Below are 15111 nucleotides of genomic sequence, written 5' to 3'. Positions count from 1 at the left end.
TATTTCAATGGTTGTTCCAATTGTTTCTTATTGTTGTTTTTGGTGTTTTACTTTGCATGTTTGGCAATCACGCAAACCTATTTTATAGCTCTTATCAAATGTGCATTTATTGCTGTTCCATTTCCCTGGGAATTCAAATACTTTTTGCGGTTTCCTTTTAGTGGTTTTTGAATAAAATTATTTGAGCTGTGTTTTTTAATGACATTTCTTTTGTGAATTGTTCACTAATCGTGATACAACCAAAGTTGAACTGCGTGTGTGTATTTTGTATTTATTTATTTTTTTATTTTTTGTTTAATCTGAAAATGTTGAGAAGCATTTTCACAAACAAATGTTTCAGATATTTTATTCGGCTGTTTGCCATATGGAAGCAGACTGCTATTCATATTTATGATGCTATCTTGTAAGATATTAACACACTACGAAGCTCATGTATTTGCCAACTTTTGGCTAAGACAAAAAAGGCAAACAAGCAGCCCAGAAAAGTTACCCGAAATTTTTGGCTCTGTTTGGATAAAATGGAATATTGTTATTTTCCACTTTTGCTGTCATGTGCTGCGTAAATGATTTTCGCTTCTGCCTTGTCGCGTCGTGAATAATTCATGGCAAATTTCGTTGATGGTTTCAGCTGTTTTGTCTTGGAAAAGAGATAAAGAGATACACTTTTTCCTATATTATTTTTGCCCACAAGCTTACTAAACTCTGCAGAAAACATTTACGCGCAAATAGCTACAATTTTCAATGCGTGCAACAAAAGTTTTCAGAGATCACACTACGAAATACACAACAGTTGCAACACATCGCGGCAAGTCGGCGTGGCAAACATGGCGTGCAAATGTTAATTACCAAAACAAGAGCAGCGTAGACATATAGGAGTGCAAAGTCCCGAATTCAAAATAGAAGAAGGGGGCATATACGTAATGTGAATATGCTGTGCACTCTGATCGGTTCGAATGGGCTACTCGAATATTCTCGCGCCGTTCGAACTGTGGAAATGTAGTAAAACCAGTTTAATCAAAGGCAATAAATCAAATACCAGCAGCTTATAGCATTGTTATGAAATTTAGTAATGCGAGTCTAAAGAATATTTCGTGGGAATATTTTATGAATTATCTAAATATATATGTGCATCAGTCTTGTCTTTAGGTTTTTGTATACTATGACAAGTGAGAATGCACTTGTTGAAAGAGCTGACTAGGAGATATACTGAATACACTTATATATATACGAAAACTTTTAAGACACAAATATCTAGAAGCTGTAAAATGCCATACACATTTTTACGCTGTGTTTCTTATCAGATTTTTATGAAATTTTTACAGCTGATGAATAATCTGTCAAGGTATATATCAATTGGAATCCGCTGCCATTTAAATTTTGGATTTTATTGCTAACGGAAATCGATGTGTATCGATATGCCAGTCGACTAAATAAAATAAACTTGATCTGTGAGTGGTATACGAGAATTTATATTCCAAATTTTAAGTCTCAAACTCAAATAGAAAATCCGCGTTTTTTTATATAGACGGACAGACGGATAATACTATATCGGCACGGGAATTGATTCTGATTAAAAATCTACATATACTTTATGGGATCAGAGAAGCTTCATTCCGAGTGATACATACCTTTGCATCAGTATACAAATTTATCTAATCGGACCTAAAACGCATGCGAAAAGCATATTCAATTGTAAATCAGATTTAATATAAAAAAGAAAATGATCAAAAACTCGATTTTTCAATAGCGAAATGCAATTTTCGACTTTTCTAATTTCTAGATGTTATTTCTAGTTGGCAGCAGTTGGAGTTCTGCGTTTTTGTAACAAAATGTTTTAAACAAATAATTCCCATTTGTTGCCCTAAGCAGTTGACATTCAGTTTACAAATAGCTTACTGTTTATTCAGTTGCCACTTGCAATTTGCCACTTGCTGGTTGTAGCTGACTTTGTCAGCGCTTTTGCACAGGAAAGTTGTAATTATTTTTTGTGACATTTGGCCAAAAGTATCGCTCAAAGAGTTAATTAAAACAAGAACCAAGTATTGTCCCACTTGTCACCAGAGTCCATTAACTGTCACGTCTGTCAGGCTGCTTAAATATACAGCTTAAAGCAAGTATGTGCACTTAAGTTGATCCATTATCCTGTGCCACTCGTAACTAATTAAGCCCTTAATGCTTAACCTTCAACTTTGAGTTTATTGCGCTTATTTGGTGGCAGGCGACCCTTGAGTTGCTGAGGTTTTTAAGTGCAGCGATTTTCATGGCTTATTTTGTGCTGACCAACTTAATTAACGCCTGCAACTGATTAACAATGCAGTGATTATGTTTTCGTACTCATATCACAGGCTTTTATGACAGGGCTTAAGCACAACTTATTTTGCTTACTCATCAGCGAGTAAGTTCTGACAAGTATTTAAGGCACGGATAGCTACACTTAGCGAAACAAAGCTTAAGTTTGAAAAATGTGATTTAATGCATAATGGATCGCATCTGTTTAAAAAAAGAGAGAGAGCGAGAGAGAAAGACATTTAAAGATTTCCACAAACTCTCAAGAAAGTATGGCATCAAGTACATTTACATTTGTGCTATATTTACATAACTCTCTACACAAATTTCACTTGGCATGTATTTTATGTGTTTGTCTAAGGCCCATACTTTAGATTTGTTTGCTTGAACAAATACTTGTGAATGTTATTAATAAGCTTGTCTCTTTTGCTTGTTACAATTTGGCAATTTGGAAGCAAATTTTGCGTGTGTGTGTGTGTGCGTGTGTGTGTGTGAATGGGTTGCAATTTCAATCAGTAGACAGCATCAGCAGACGACGCCAAGTTCATGGGGTCTAGCTGTGGGGCAGACATGCTGCGCAGCATAGACAGCGGGGCAGCCACAGCGGGACAAATAAAGACACCTCGAGGTCACAGCTGCGTCCCCTCCACCTCCCCGCTATTGCAAGCACAGCAAGCCGCTGACTGTTCAAATGAGCGCATAAGTACCAGCAAAAAATAAATAAATAAAGAAAACAAGTCGCCAAAGCTAATGTCGCAATTTATTTGCGCTCTGCGACACATGCGACAAACGGTCGCAAGGGCCGCGAGCAATAATTAAAAAATATCAAGTCAAATGACACGCGACAACTACGAGTACCAAAAAAAAAGGCTGGGGGCGTAGAGGTGATATACATATGTTGCATACACATTAGGCACAGCAAATGATGGTCATTTAAGCACCGTCAGCTCACTCTCCTCTATGGATATATGCGCGTGTGTGTATGTGTGTGTTTGTGTGTGTGAAGCGGAAGCGGAAACGCAGCGGCATGCAAAAGCGCCATAACCCCATGATGAACAACATCCGTGTAGTCGTACATGGAAATGCCTGTGAGGTAAACCCTTCAAAGGACTCGCAAAAAAAAAAAAAAAAAATATATAAAAAAAAGAGTATTTCAATATTTTTAGCTTATAAGAAAATATATTCATGTTGATAAAAACAAGGTTTTTTTGGTATTTGAAAAAGTAAAGCGAGGATTAATTTGTTATTTTATTTATTTATTGATTAACTAATTAAGCTTGAAGATTTGGTATACAAATTTAATGATTCTTGACAACAAAAATATATGCTTTAGAAGACCAAAGAAAAAAGGTGTAGAAAAAAGAATGTGTTAAAAATGATACTATGTATATATAACATACGAAATTTAACGTATCAAAACTTTTAGCTGATTGCAATCATTTTGCAAACTCTTGAGCCACTCTCGTGCCGCAAAATTTATGCGCGAACTAATTTAGTCCAAGCAGCGCATAAAAATAGACCACAGTAATGTGTGGCAGCATGCTAAACAGCCCCAACCACAGCCGCAACCAAGCACTCAAGTGCGGCTCAAAGTTTAGAGCCCAGCTACAAACAGAGACAAGTCAAGTGCTGCCCGGGCTGGGGCCTAAAGGATAACGGATGGCAAGGTGCGAGGTGCACTGTGACGCCAACATCTAAGTAAGCTGCTTAAAATGTATATATATATAAATATATATGCATACATAGATAACTGAACGTGTGAATACGCAGAGCAGCTGTTGGGCGGAAGAGCAGAGGGCAGGACATGCTTTGAACCCGTTACACTTTCTGCCAGGCTGGGATGCTTTTCAACACCTTTTTAGGGTCGAAAGCTGTTTATCAAATTTTGAAATAGCGGAAAACAACATTTTTTTTTTGCATGTGTGTGTGAATTTTTTTCTTTTTGCTCATTACTTACGCATGTTTAGTGGCCACGTGTGTGAGAGTGAGTGTGAGTGAGTGTGTGTGTGCTCACAGGCACGCGAGCAGGCACCAATACAAGTGAACTACGATTTTTGGAGGCATATGCGGGATGGGGAATACCCCGCTACGCCAGCTTTTAGTTGTTTGCTGCGCGTTCGTTCGTTGCTCACTGGTTACATCGACACATTTCTTTAGGTCCTCGGGCTGGTCCTCATACTCTTCCTGCTTCTGCTCCTGCTCCGCTTGAATTTCGATTAGCTTTTTGCACTGCTAAATATGCTGGCTGTGATTTTAAATACTAGCCACGGACACAAACACACACTCGCTCGCAAACAATATTTGTAACTAATTGCATTACAGCTGCTATGTTGCAACGGCTGTCCCGTTATCCTGCAGGCAGCAGCAGCTTTGCACAACACACGCGAGATGAACGACGCTTTCGCTGAATTACTTTCACACTGCTGCGCGCTTACTTTGGTATCGGCATCAGCTCCGACGCATCCGCTAACGTGGAGAGTTTTTGCGCAACTGAAATTTCGTTCAGAGCTTTCGGGCGTTCGCTCACTTCGAAAGCTCTCTCGACATTTGTTTCTGCTGAGAGACAATTGAGTGCGTTGCCGAACGCCTTGAGTGGTTCTGTTACTGGCTGGTGACTGATGGTCGGTAATAATTGGCGGCACAACAAGATGAGCCAAAGCTTATACCCTTGACTAACGGCGCTGTGGCAGGTGAGTGAATGTTACGCTTAATTAAACATTTTGCTTTCATTAGAAAAAACGAGACAGATTATTAAAGTCAAACTCAATCTATTTTTTTTTATATTTCAGTACTTTACACGCCTACGCTTGGATTTATTTTTTTTAAACATTTTTCTAACTTGTGTTTAACTGTGTGCACTATTCCAAGCATCCGCTTGAGCTTTCCACTCAACCCAAGGGTCATGTTTTGACAACGCTCCAGTAAATTCGAGCCAAAGTAAAAACCCAGTAGCGAAAAGACCCCATGACGAATTCGATTCGATCTATATGGTTTTACATACACAACCCAAATTACGTTTTCATGCTGCATTACATTGTTATGTCGAAAGCTTTCTTATGCGTTTGACTAGCACGCATACTTTGTGTGAGGGGTTGTAAACGGAATAATATACGAGTCCACATACGAAAATATATATATTGTAATGCAACTGTTGTGGTATATACATATATGTAGTTATATATATATTCAAAATATAGCAAATTTACTACTATACAATTTGATGATTTATTCTAGAATTTAGAACCATTTTAAATATAAACATTAAAATATATTTGATTTATTTATTCATTTGTTTAAATTTAGGAAAAGCAAGGTGTCGCCAGCACAATAATAGAAAGAGATGGTAGAACAGATAAGAAGCCTACACTTATAAGCAATATGTAATATGACATTGGCGCACAGCTTTTGAAGACAAGTTTGTGCTTGACTTAGAAGCCCCAGCATACTACTCTGCATACAGAAGTACAACCAGGTAATGAATTAAATAGTTTGCATACATAATGCATTCGGTAATAAGAAACCATTCACTAATTCGGTGCTGAGACGTGTGCTACACCCGAAAATTTGATTGCTGAACGCAGCGGAATTAATCTACAATTTACCTCTCTTTGTGCTGTGCGCACTGAGAGCAGCTTGGGCCCATTGTAATTAGATCGAAAGAGATGCTGGCGTTGCTCTTGGCTGCTCTGTGCTCTTCGATAACAGCTGATAACGACAATCGGCCGTGTTGATCGCTGAACAACCGGCTCGAGGGCGCTCGGCACATGTTGGCTTGATCCGTTGGTCAGTCACTCGGGAGTTGTGCAGCCGTTCGTTGGTCTACTTGGACATTCTGATTTAGTGCTTACTTAAAAACACACACACACATATCATTATTCTTTATTATTATTAAAGAAACAAAAGTATTGCTTAAATACTGGTTTGCAGAATAACACTGATTAATAGAAAGTGCAACAAACCACAAAGCATCTGTTCTTCGTCAAAGTGCAAGAAAGAGTGCGAAAAAGAGAGACCGGTAAGTCATGCTTTTTAATCGGCTCTGCGCTTTGTGCGGCTGCTTTTTGTGCGCCATTTAATCTGTTGCGACCGTTATCTCAATGTGTAGGCGGCAGAGACGGAGCGACGGGCTCTTTTCCTCCTGCGTTCAACGTCGCAGTTAGTTTTTGCGCCTTGCACTTGTTACTTTCGCGATGCACCGCTTACATTCATCTGCTCTTTCTCTTTCTCGCACTGCCATCTCTTCATTGCCCACAATTTATGTATGTTCTTGTCTGTGCCTCTGTTTCTGTTTGTGCTTCTGTGGTTGTGCCTGTGTGTACGTGTTTATGTGCGTGTGTGCAGTCGTTGATTTTGCATACAGTTTTCGATACACTTTGATCCCGCCAATAAATTTTTGATAATTGTATTATTTTTGTTATTAAATTTTTCGTTTTTCATTCACTTTTTTTTCGTGTATTTGTCGATGCAATAAGCGCTATAAATATCAAATTAAATGCCATGCATATGTAAATGTTTATAATAATTATATTTGTAAAATATTATCGCAAATAATTTGAAATGCTGGGCAACATTTGTCAGTTTAGAAGCTGAGAAACTAAAACTGCTGGGAAGCAAAGGTGTGGCTGTAAATATTCTTGTATATAAGCTCGAATAACCAGATATAAATCAATTTGTTTGTCTTACCTTTATGCCTTTATCGAGGGCATTATGATTTTGTCTGTTAATGTGTAATGTGTAATGAAGACGATATTCTTGTAACAGTTAATGGAAGTAGTATTCCTATATATCATATAGTCACACTTATAAATAATCAGTCGAAAACTTATATTTTGTAAGAAAACAAAATATTATATTATGTATTGTGCTTTAGATAACGAATATTGCTCATCTGGTATTTAATCTTTGGCAGCCCCAAGTTGTATTTTTTTAGCTATCACCAAGCAGAATTAATTGAAAACTATTCAGAGTATTCCCTGTTCTAGAGCAAAGTACACAAATATAAATGTATGTATATATGTACGTACTTATTTATTTATACGTATATTACCTAATTTGTTTTGATTTTTGTTGTTAGTCACACAATTTATACAGATAGCCTAAATTAGTTTTGCCAGACAGCCGCCAAAAGCATGTGCAACAACAAATTCGAGTTGAAGTGTATAAAAAGTGCGATGCGATGAAACCAGATGATAATACGAATATTAGTATATATGTATATACATATATATGTATGTACTAATGTACATATGTATGTCTGTCTGTAGGTGGTGGCATTGAGGTGCCGCGATGTCAGACGGTGTCAGCTTCGGAATTATAGTAGCTACACTCACTTATAAGTAAAAGTATAGGTCGTTTTTGGGGTTGTCAGTGCCTAATCACGTTGCAAATGCTGCTTGAGCTCGATTTGTACCTGTACGATCTGTGATAATCCCGAAATGTACGCCAAACATATATTTGAGTACAGTAAGCGTTAATTTTCATATTTTTTAAATACTTTGTAATAACTATAAAGTTGGCATTGAGATATCAATCCATTGTGGACAGGGTATATCATCATAACAAACTTGTTATATCAGAGAATATAAATCTGTTCACCTGTGAAGCTGGTTTCGAGAAATTTATAAAAAGAGCTTAAACTTAAAAAACGAAATAATTAAATAAAGAGATATACTCACCTATGCGAACGACGCTATTTAATATTCAAGCTATCCCTGTTTTGTTAAAATACGTCTATGTTTACAAAATAGCAATAAAAATTGCTCATTAATCCAGCGCATTTAATTGTGATAGCATCCGCAGCAGCAGCAACAGCAGCATCATCATCTTCGACAGCATGGCACAGAAGACGGCAGAGGCAGAGGCCAAAGATCAACATACGCAGCGCGATCATATCGACGATGATGAAGTCACCGAACTTCAGAGCCCGGCCAGCTTCTATGAGAAGGTGCGTGAGCAGGCCGAAAGATTCGCCAGCACCCGATTGGGCCAATTGGTCATTGAGCGTGTCGATCGCGGCCTGAAGTTAATCGAGGATACGACCAAATGGAGTCTACCACAGGGTATGCCATATTAACTTTTACAAAATTGTGCTGAATTTTAGAAATTCTTCATATTTTTAATACGGAAAGTTGTCTTTTTAAGAACCAGTGTTTTTCCTTTCTTAATTCCAGGGAAAAATGTTCTATTTCTAAAAAAAATATAACATTTTTCTAGAAGGGTACCACTATCCATATATTTTTGGCTTACTGTCCTAAATAAATCAACTTTTTAGAAAGCCCATTTGCAGTTATTATTATAGTCCCGAGATTTACACTTATTTTCTCCCTACCACAGATAAGAATTCGAGTGCCGTTGTACTGGAGCGTCCGTTGCCCTGGGCTCCATTTCTGCTGCTAATCATCCTGCTGCGCCTGGTGCGCATCTGGCTCTCTGTGGGCGCCCTGATGATCGGCGACGGACCAGTGGCGCCAACGGACATGATATACTTTATACAGACGCGTCGTCACAAGCTGCGCGCCATACGCGTCCATGGCTTGCGGGTGATGCGAAATCGCCAGCAGGAGATGTCCCCCGGCAAGAGTTTCACCCAGAAGTTGAGTCTGTGGTTCAATCGCGCCATCTGTCGACCGGGCGTGCAGCGGGAAAACAGCGGAAGGGCATTCAATATGCACAGCTCGGATCAACAGGTGGGTGCCATCCAAATCAAGCTACAACATTCGTGAACTAAACTTGCTACAATCTCAATCTCAAATTAATAAGCCGGCAAATCAGAGCGTGACGAAGCGATCGCTTGAGGATGAGTCGAATGAGGATGACAATTTGACCATCGATGAGATGTTGGCCAAATATGCCAACCAGAACTCCGAGGATGATTCCGATTTTGTTCCCAGTGAAGAGAAAGACAGCGGCAGCAGCAGCAGCAACACGAGCGACGGCGACAGCGACAGCCACACAAGCGAACTGATGACCAGCAGCGAGGAGCAGCAATTGGTCGAGAACGTAAGCTAATTGTAAATTAATTAATTCTATATCAAATATCTATATATATGTATATATATAACTCTAATGACAGCGCGATAAGATTTTGGCAGAAATGAGCAACAAGGAAAATCCGGAAAAGCCGATTACTGTCAATGGCAGCAATGGCAGCAGCGAGCAGGCGGAACTTGGTAATGGACACTGAAATGTTCTTAATATTTAGATACACATACACAAGCACACACAAACACACACACACACAAACACATACACGTCCCCTTTCCCTTGCACACTCTATTCCGCTCTCTTCTCACTCCCTGTCTCTGTATGCACACACCTAGGTGCTAAGTCTAGTTTAAATTGAAAGTATCGATTAACGATTTAAGCGATAACAATTTAAGTCTAAACGTTTTTTTTTTTTTGGAAGCTGAAACGAAATGCGATAAACTGAAATACAGAAATAATTGTGCCAAAAAAAAAGAAGCTAGTTATTCATTTTTGATTTTTGTGCCCCCCCCCCCCACAAAAAAAAAAAAAAAAAAACAACAACAAATTCCAGATTTACCCAGATTAAATAAATTTGTATTGAGTTTTTGGCCAAAATACTGCCCTGACGCCGTCTGTCTCTTTCTCTCTTTCTATCTCTTTCTGTTTCCTGGTTTATTTATTAGTCCCAGCAGCACATCTCAGGGCATCGAAAGTTAAAGCGGAGCAATGGAAATCGTCGCCAGGTCATCTCAGCGCCGCCTTGATGAAAACGCAGATGTATAATAATATAACTGCCGCAGGTAACTCGAGAGTGTTGCATGTGCCTCAATTGCTTTAAACATTATTATTAACATTATTAACGTTAGTATTTTGCCTATTTTTCTGTTACTCTGTGCATATGTTCAAACACAACAGCCAATCCTGAATCCACAAGCAATTCCACTCCATACACCACCTCCCAGCCCGACTCTGATCCTGATCCCTCAACGGATAACGATAACGATAACGATAACAATACTGACGACACGGACAGCAGCAGCACGATCACTGTCTGCCAGCAACAGCAGCAGCCACAGCCACAGCCACAGCTGCCACAGCAAACAGAAGACCACAATGCAACCACAACTACGATATCTGACATATGCAATCCTAACCCAGATCATCCCACTGTTGAAACCCTAACGCCCGCTACATCCTCTGAAGATATTTTCTATAGTCCCATCGGTTGGTTCACACTCCTTGACTCTAACCTTATTACAATTAATGAAAAATCAACTACTCAACTAACATATTTAAGCAAAATTTTATCACATATTCTGACATAGCTGACATAGCTAAAATCAAAATAATACATTCTAAATCTGCCGCATGTCTGTAAGGGTATTTAATACTCCGCATTGCGAAGAGATTTTGTCCTACTCCTGATTTCTTTTCGTTACTTAAATGAATACTTATGCTGTTCTACAGGTTCGCCCAACAATTTCAACAGCAGTCTTGGCACCCAGGCCCTTCTGAAGAGCGCTGCCATTAATGCGGCTCCCTGTAAGTAGCTTTAATTTAATTTCCAGTCAACTTCAATGCTTTAATCTTTTCATTTTCAAGCGGCTACAGTTCATTCTACACCCAACTCTGAGCTGGATGAAATACATTCAGCTGGCTCTGAAACGGAGGAAGCAGCCAGGCAGAGCATCTATCAGGCCGACCAACAGGACACCCATCCAGCGGGCAAACCATTCAAGCAACAACAGCAGCGCCAATTCAATCATTCTCATCAGCGTTTCCGTGGACGCAACCGACGCTAAGCCGACTGCTCTCCCATCCCAAAGTGCATTTTCTTTTTAATACTATATCCTACTATGCTTGCCTTATACACTCGTTACACTTCTACTATTGTTAGTAATATTTGAGTAAATCTTTTGAAATTTATCTGCTTTGCATGCTGCTGGTTTATTATATATACAATATTTTTTGCTCGCCATTTAATGGAGAATTGATTTAATCATAGTTGAAATCCCCATTTTTGTAATCAATTGAATATTAGATCCGACCGAGCTGTATCAATAATTATGACGAATTCTCGACAACTGGCTCAAATTTGAAGCGAATGTCGCCATGCGGTGAGAGGATAATGCTGCTCTCGTACTGCAATGGCTTCTTGCCCAGCCAGCTGATCCTGTAGTTTCGCAGCAGACGCACTAAAAGCGTCTCCAGCTCCATTGCGGCAATACGTTTGCCAATGCAGGTGCGTGGACCAAAGCCAAAGGGCAGATACACAAACGGATTACGAGAGCGCGCCTCCGGGCACGCAGCTATATCTGAATCCAAGTCTTGCTTGAGCCAACGTTCCGGGAGAAATTCTGCACTCTTTGCGAAATACTCCTCGCTATTCGAGAGCTCCATGACACCCATCAGCACACCAGTGCCGCGTGGCACGCGATAACCGGATAGCACCAGATCCTTGCTGGTAACGCGAAAGTTTCCCGGCGTTATAGGCGTAATCCTCAAAGCCTCCTTGATACAGGCACGTAGATAGGGCATATTTTTCGTATTCTCTTCGGTTAGAGAATCATTCGCTTTAGGTAGAATGTGGAACAGTTCGCGACGCAGCTGCCCTTGCTTCACGGGGTTGGATGCGATATTATAGAGTATGGTCACTAAAGCCGACGAAGTCTGCAAGAGCGGATAAGAAATGAATATATAAGGACTCATCACTAGTAGTATTATCTTTTACCGTATCCATGCCAGCCATTAACATATCCATGGCCATAGCGACAGCCACCCGTTTATTCAAAGCCAACAACTGCTGCAGCACGCATGTATTGTCACTGTGCCCATCCCGCTCAAAACGATCCATGGCCGCCTCAATATAGTTGATTGTAATCTCTGTTATATTATCGTAGTTCTGCAGAAACCGCTTAAAGCCAGGCATCTGATAATATTGCCAAATCGAGGGCCGCACGTCGTACTTGAAGCTGTCGTTGAAGAAATCAATCATATACTTGGCAAGGCGAATTGCATTTGGATCTGGGTGGTCGGTGAACATGCCCATGCGCGTATTAAGTGCCACATAGCTAATGGATTCAAAGGCCCACATCTTGATCTGGTCTTGAAAATTGCATTTGATAGTATGCGTATGCGGATCACGCAGACTTTCCAATCTATGAAGAAATATGGAATTAGATTGAGGCTAATTTTAGTTTGTGCTAAAAACCTGTCAACAAAGTCTTTGGAAATCTCATCGATTTGTGGCAGATTCTGTTTGACATTCTGCACTTTCATCAGCACCGGATTGACTTTGTTGCGTATGTCCCCCCAGGATTTGCCTTGTCTGTGGGTTAAGGGAAATTAAGTATTAAAAATAATTAAATTCAAGCTGTATTTAATTGTTGATTTAGATTTGTTTAGACCTACTCCGAGACGAGGCCGCCAACGCCACCAAATACGTCGGGGCGATGAACAATACGATAATAAGTGAAGCTCTCGAGGCCTGTGCGTAAGGGCCAAACGCCGTCGTTTCTATAGGTGACCGCAAAATCATTTGGATTATAGGTAAAGATCATATCAGGTTTGCCCAGGCCCGGTACTCTGTATATATCGCCATACCACTCACGCATGCGACGATTCATATCAATAAGATTTGTGTTGTGCAATTTCCCTGCGGGAAAACACATGAGCTAAGTTTGTGGTATTTCCTAATACCTTTACTAGTAGCTCACCGCCTGGCAGAAAGTAGGATAAAAGCCGCCAAGTTCCAGGTCCTGGAATTTCTGCGTAGGGTTTAGCCTGCAGCCAGTCGTCGTCCGAGCGCGTCGGCTTTGTGTCCAATAATTCCAAGAAAGCCTGTGCTTAAGAAAATTTCCCATTGGGTCTGATTGTTTGTAAACAAAGCTCGCTCGCTCTTGCTCTCGTACTCTCAGCTGTTCCACACTCACCTGCTGCTTAAGCTCCCTTCCCAGAGAAAATAGACGCCCAGGCGCCAGCAGTTTTTGCTTGAAAGCACAGTGCTTGTAAAGCTCAAAAGATTTCCACATCGTTAACAGCTTGTGTGTGATGTCAATTAATCTATATTACACGTTTTAGAATAATGTAAAAATATTTTAGACATTTGCGCATGGAGCAACCGAACCCAACGGACTGCGAACTGTGACTGAAGCGCTCGGCAATTAATAGACAATCGAAGAATCAAGGTCATCAAGTCATCAAATAGTTTTATTAAGCCATCTGTTTATAATGCTTGAAGATTTTAACGATAAAGCTTTCGAAATGGTTTGTGACTTAACAAATAACCCTAGAGAGAGAAAGCTTTCCAGCTAAGAACCTTAACCCTAGGCATATGCAGTGTGCAATTTAATGGCACGCTTTAGATCTACTTAAAAAGTTGGAAAATAAATAATACAAAAGTAAAGTATTTATAGTCATGGTTTTTAATACATTTATTCATTGCATGCGTAAAATTGTTTTTGAATTTTAAAATGTTGATTTTTCTTTGGATTCATACAATTTATTGAATTTATTGAATGACGATTTGCTTCATCTGTTTTGTTGTCAATATGTACTCGTATCGTATCGTGTTATGTCATGTACATTGAAAATTTGAATAAGAGTCAAGAGTTGAGAGTTAAAGAAATATACATAGTTTGTTGTTTTGTAAGGTACATTATAGATTAGCAAGTTGTATGCTTATGCATGATATGTATGTATGTTTGTAAGTATGTGGTTTCTTAAAATAAAGACACACATTTAAAATGTAAGTAGACAATACATCAATATATCAATGTCAATGGAGGCGTTAGAGTTGAGTTAAACACTTGATATGTATTTATTTATGTACTATTTATGTAATTGGCGTAGTTAAAGGATAAATGTAACTACTCATCGTTTTCCAATTATATATAATTAATATATACGACTAAATTCAGCACACAAAAACAAACTTGGTATTTTGAATCGGTTTTTGTTTTTTGTTTTTTTTGTTTTTGTTTTCGTCTTCGGTTTCGGTTTCATTGTATAAAAATATAACAAATTATAAACGTTCGTTGTCTCTGCACAAATATATATCATGCTACTTGTAAATGGTTGATTGGTTTTGGTACATTCTTTTTGTTTTATTCTTTCGAAAAGGTAAATCATTGAAAACTCATTCTGCGGAGGACCTTCAGTCTTGTTTTTGTTTGTTCTACTTTTATTTTTTGTGACTTGATATTGCTTTTGTGGTTCAATTGTCATCGTTTTGCATTAAAATCAATTGAAAATTGTTATGCATTAGTTCAGTATGTGAAATTCAAGGTTATAGAACTGTTAAACAATTCTATGTCTATTTTAAGTATTTTAAAATAGTCGTACTAAGCGCTTTTTTCTGTGAGTTCTGTGCTGAAGATCCCTAAGAACTATTACATATAAGAACCAAGGCAATATGCAGAACTAACAAAGTTGTGTTAAGTTTTGAAACGTTGGGTCATCATATATGATTACTATTTGGTATTACACACACATTAATGGATAGTTTTTAAATTAATTTTCGAATTTCGCTTTAGCCTAAGTTAATTGCTCACATTGAGTTGATATTCATTATGTATTTTGTTTGGTATTTCTTCACAAATAGTTTCGAAAGAACATGAAATGTATAAGTCATATAGCTAAATCTTAGTTAAACTGCTATCGGTATGTATACACAGTTATTTTACCTAGCATTATCAATTATTTCTAGGAATAAAAAATAATTGTTGCTAAAAAATGCTTTAAAAAACTTACTCTTTATATAATGTTGGTGCACAATTTAAATATATATTTGATATGTTTTTTTTATTTGAGGCAGTGCATTTAACTAGTAATTTGTCTAAGGACTTGGTATTTTTCATT

The 15111-nt window shown here is 38.6% G+C and overlaps 2 protein-coding genes across 5 annotated transcripts; one reads left to right on the top strand and one right to left on the bottom strand.

The window, feature by feature from the left end:
• Positions 1–6074: 6074 nt before the first annotated feature.
• On the top strand, positions 6075–11178 carry LOC6559380 (clumping factor B). 4 transcript variants are annotated; one of them, XM_032734089.1, is made up of 9 exons: positions 6075–6301; positions 8077–8345; positions 8620–8972; positions 9046–9285; positions 9359–9455; positions 9936–10052; positions 10168–10476; positions 10720–10794; positions 10864–11178. In XM_032734089.1, exons 2-9 carry the CDS (start codon positions 8120–8122, stop codon positions 11052–11054), a joined length of 1608 nt encoding a protein of 535 aa, XP_032589980.1. In that variant the 5' UTR covers positions 6075–6301; positions 8077–8119; the 3' UTR covers positions 11055–11178. The 4 variants fall into 4 exon arrangements, with proteins under 4 accessions (XP_032589980.1, XP_032589982.1, XP_032589981.1 ...); XM_032734091.1 differs by lacking the exon at positions 10168–10476 and having other exon boundaries at positions 6077–6301; XM_032734090.1 differs by lacking the exon at positions 10168–10476 and having other exon boundaries at positions 6077–6301; positions 10855–11178.
• On the bottom strand, positions 11175–13401 carry LOC6559378 (cytochrome P450 12b1, mitochondrial). The gene is made up of 6 exons (XM_001987696.3): positions 13185–13401; positions 12969–13092; positions 12664–12907; positions 12464–12580; positions 11984–12410; positions 11175–11922 (listed from the first exon to the last, which is right to left on the bottom strand). Exons 1-6 carry the CDS (start codon positions 13281–13283, stop codon positions 11317–11319), a joined length of 1617 nt encoding a protein of 538 aa, XP_001987732.1. The 5' UTR covers positions 13284–13401; the 3' UTR covers positions 11175–11316.
• Positions 13402–15111: the final 1710 nt, after the last annotated feature.

This window comes from Drosophila grimshawi, unplaced genomic scaffold (genome assembly GCF_018153295.1).
Source record: "Drosophila grimshawi isolate 15287-2541.00 unplaced genomic scaffold, ASM1815329v1 contig_1369, whole genome shotgun sequence".
Taxonomy (NCBI): domain Eukaryota; kingdom Metazoa; phylum Arthropoda; class Insecta; order Diptera; family Drosophilidae; genus Drosophila; species Drosophila grimshawi.
Note: the sequence above shows the minus strand (reverse complement) of the source record. Positions and strands in the feature narration are given on the sequence as shown.

What these genes read in the sequence shown, in the direction of transcription:
- LOC6559378 (XM_001987696.3), bottom strand. Translation starts at nt 13,283, where the DNA reads ATGTGGAAATCTTTTGAGCTTTACAAGCACTGTGCTTTCAAGCAAAAA. An exon ending in GAAGGGAGCTTAAGCAGCAG is followed by an intron (nt 13,093 to 13,184) that starts GTGAGTGTGGAA and finishes TCTTAAGCACAG; the next exon opens with GCTTTCTTGGAATTATTGGA. An exon ending in TCCAAAGACTTTGTTGACAG is followed by an intron (nt 12,411 to 12,463) that starts GTTTTTAGCACA and finishes ATTTCTTCATAG; the next exon opens with ATTGGAAAGTCTGCGTGATC.
- LOC6559380 (XM_032734089.1), top strand. Translation starts at nt 8,120, where the DNA reads ATGGCACAGAAGACGGCAGAGGCAGAGGCCAAAGATCAACATACGCAG. An exon ending in CAGCGAGCAGGCGGAACTTG is followed by an intron (nt 9,456 to 9,935) that starts GTAATGGACACT and finishes TTTATTTATTAG; the next exon opens with TCCCAGCAGCACATCTCAGG. An exon ending in TATTTTCTATAGTCCCATCG is followed by an intron (nt 10,477 to 10,719) that starts GTTGGTTCACAC and finishes GCTGTTCTACAG; the next exon opens with GTTCGCCCAACAATTTCAAC.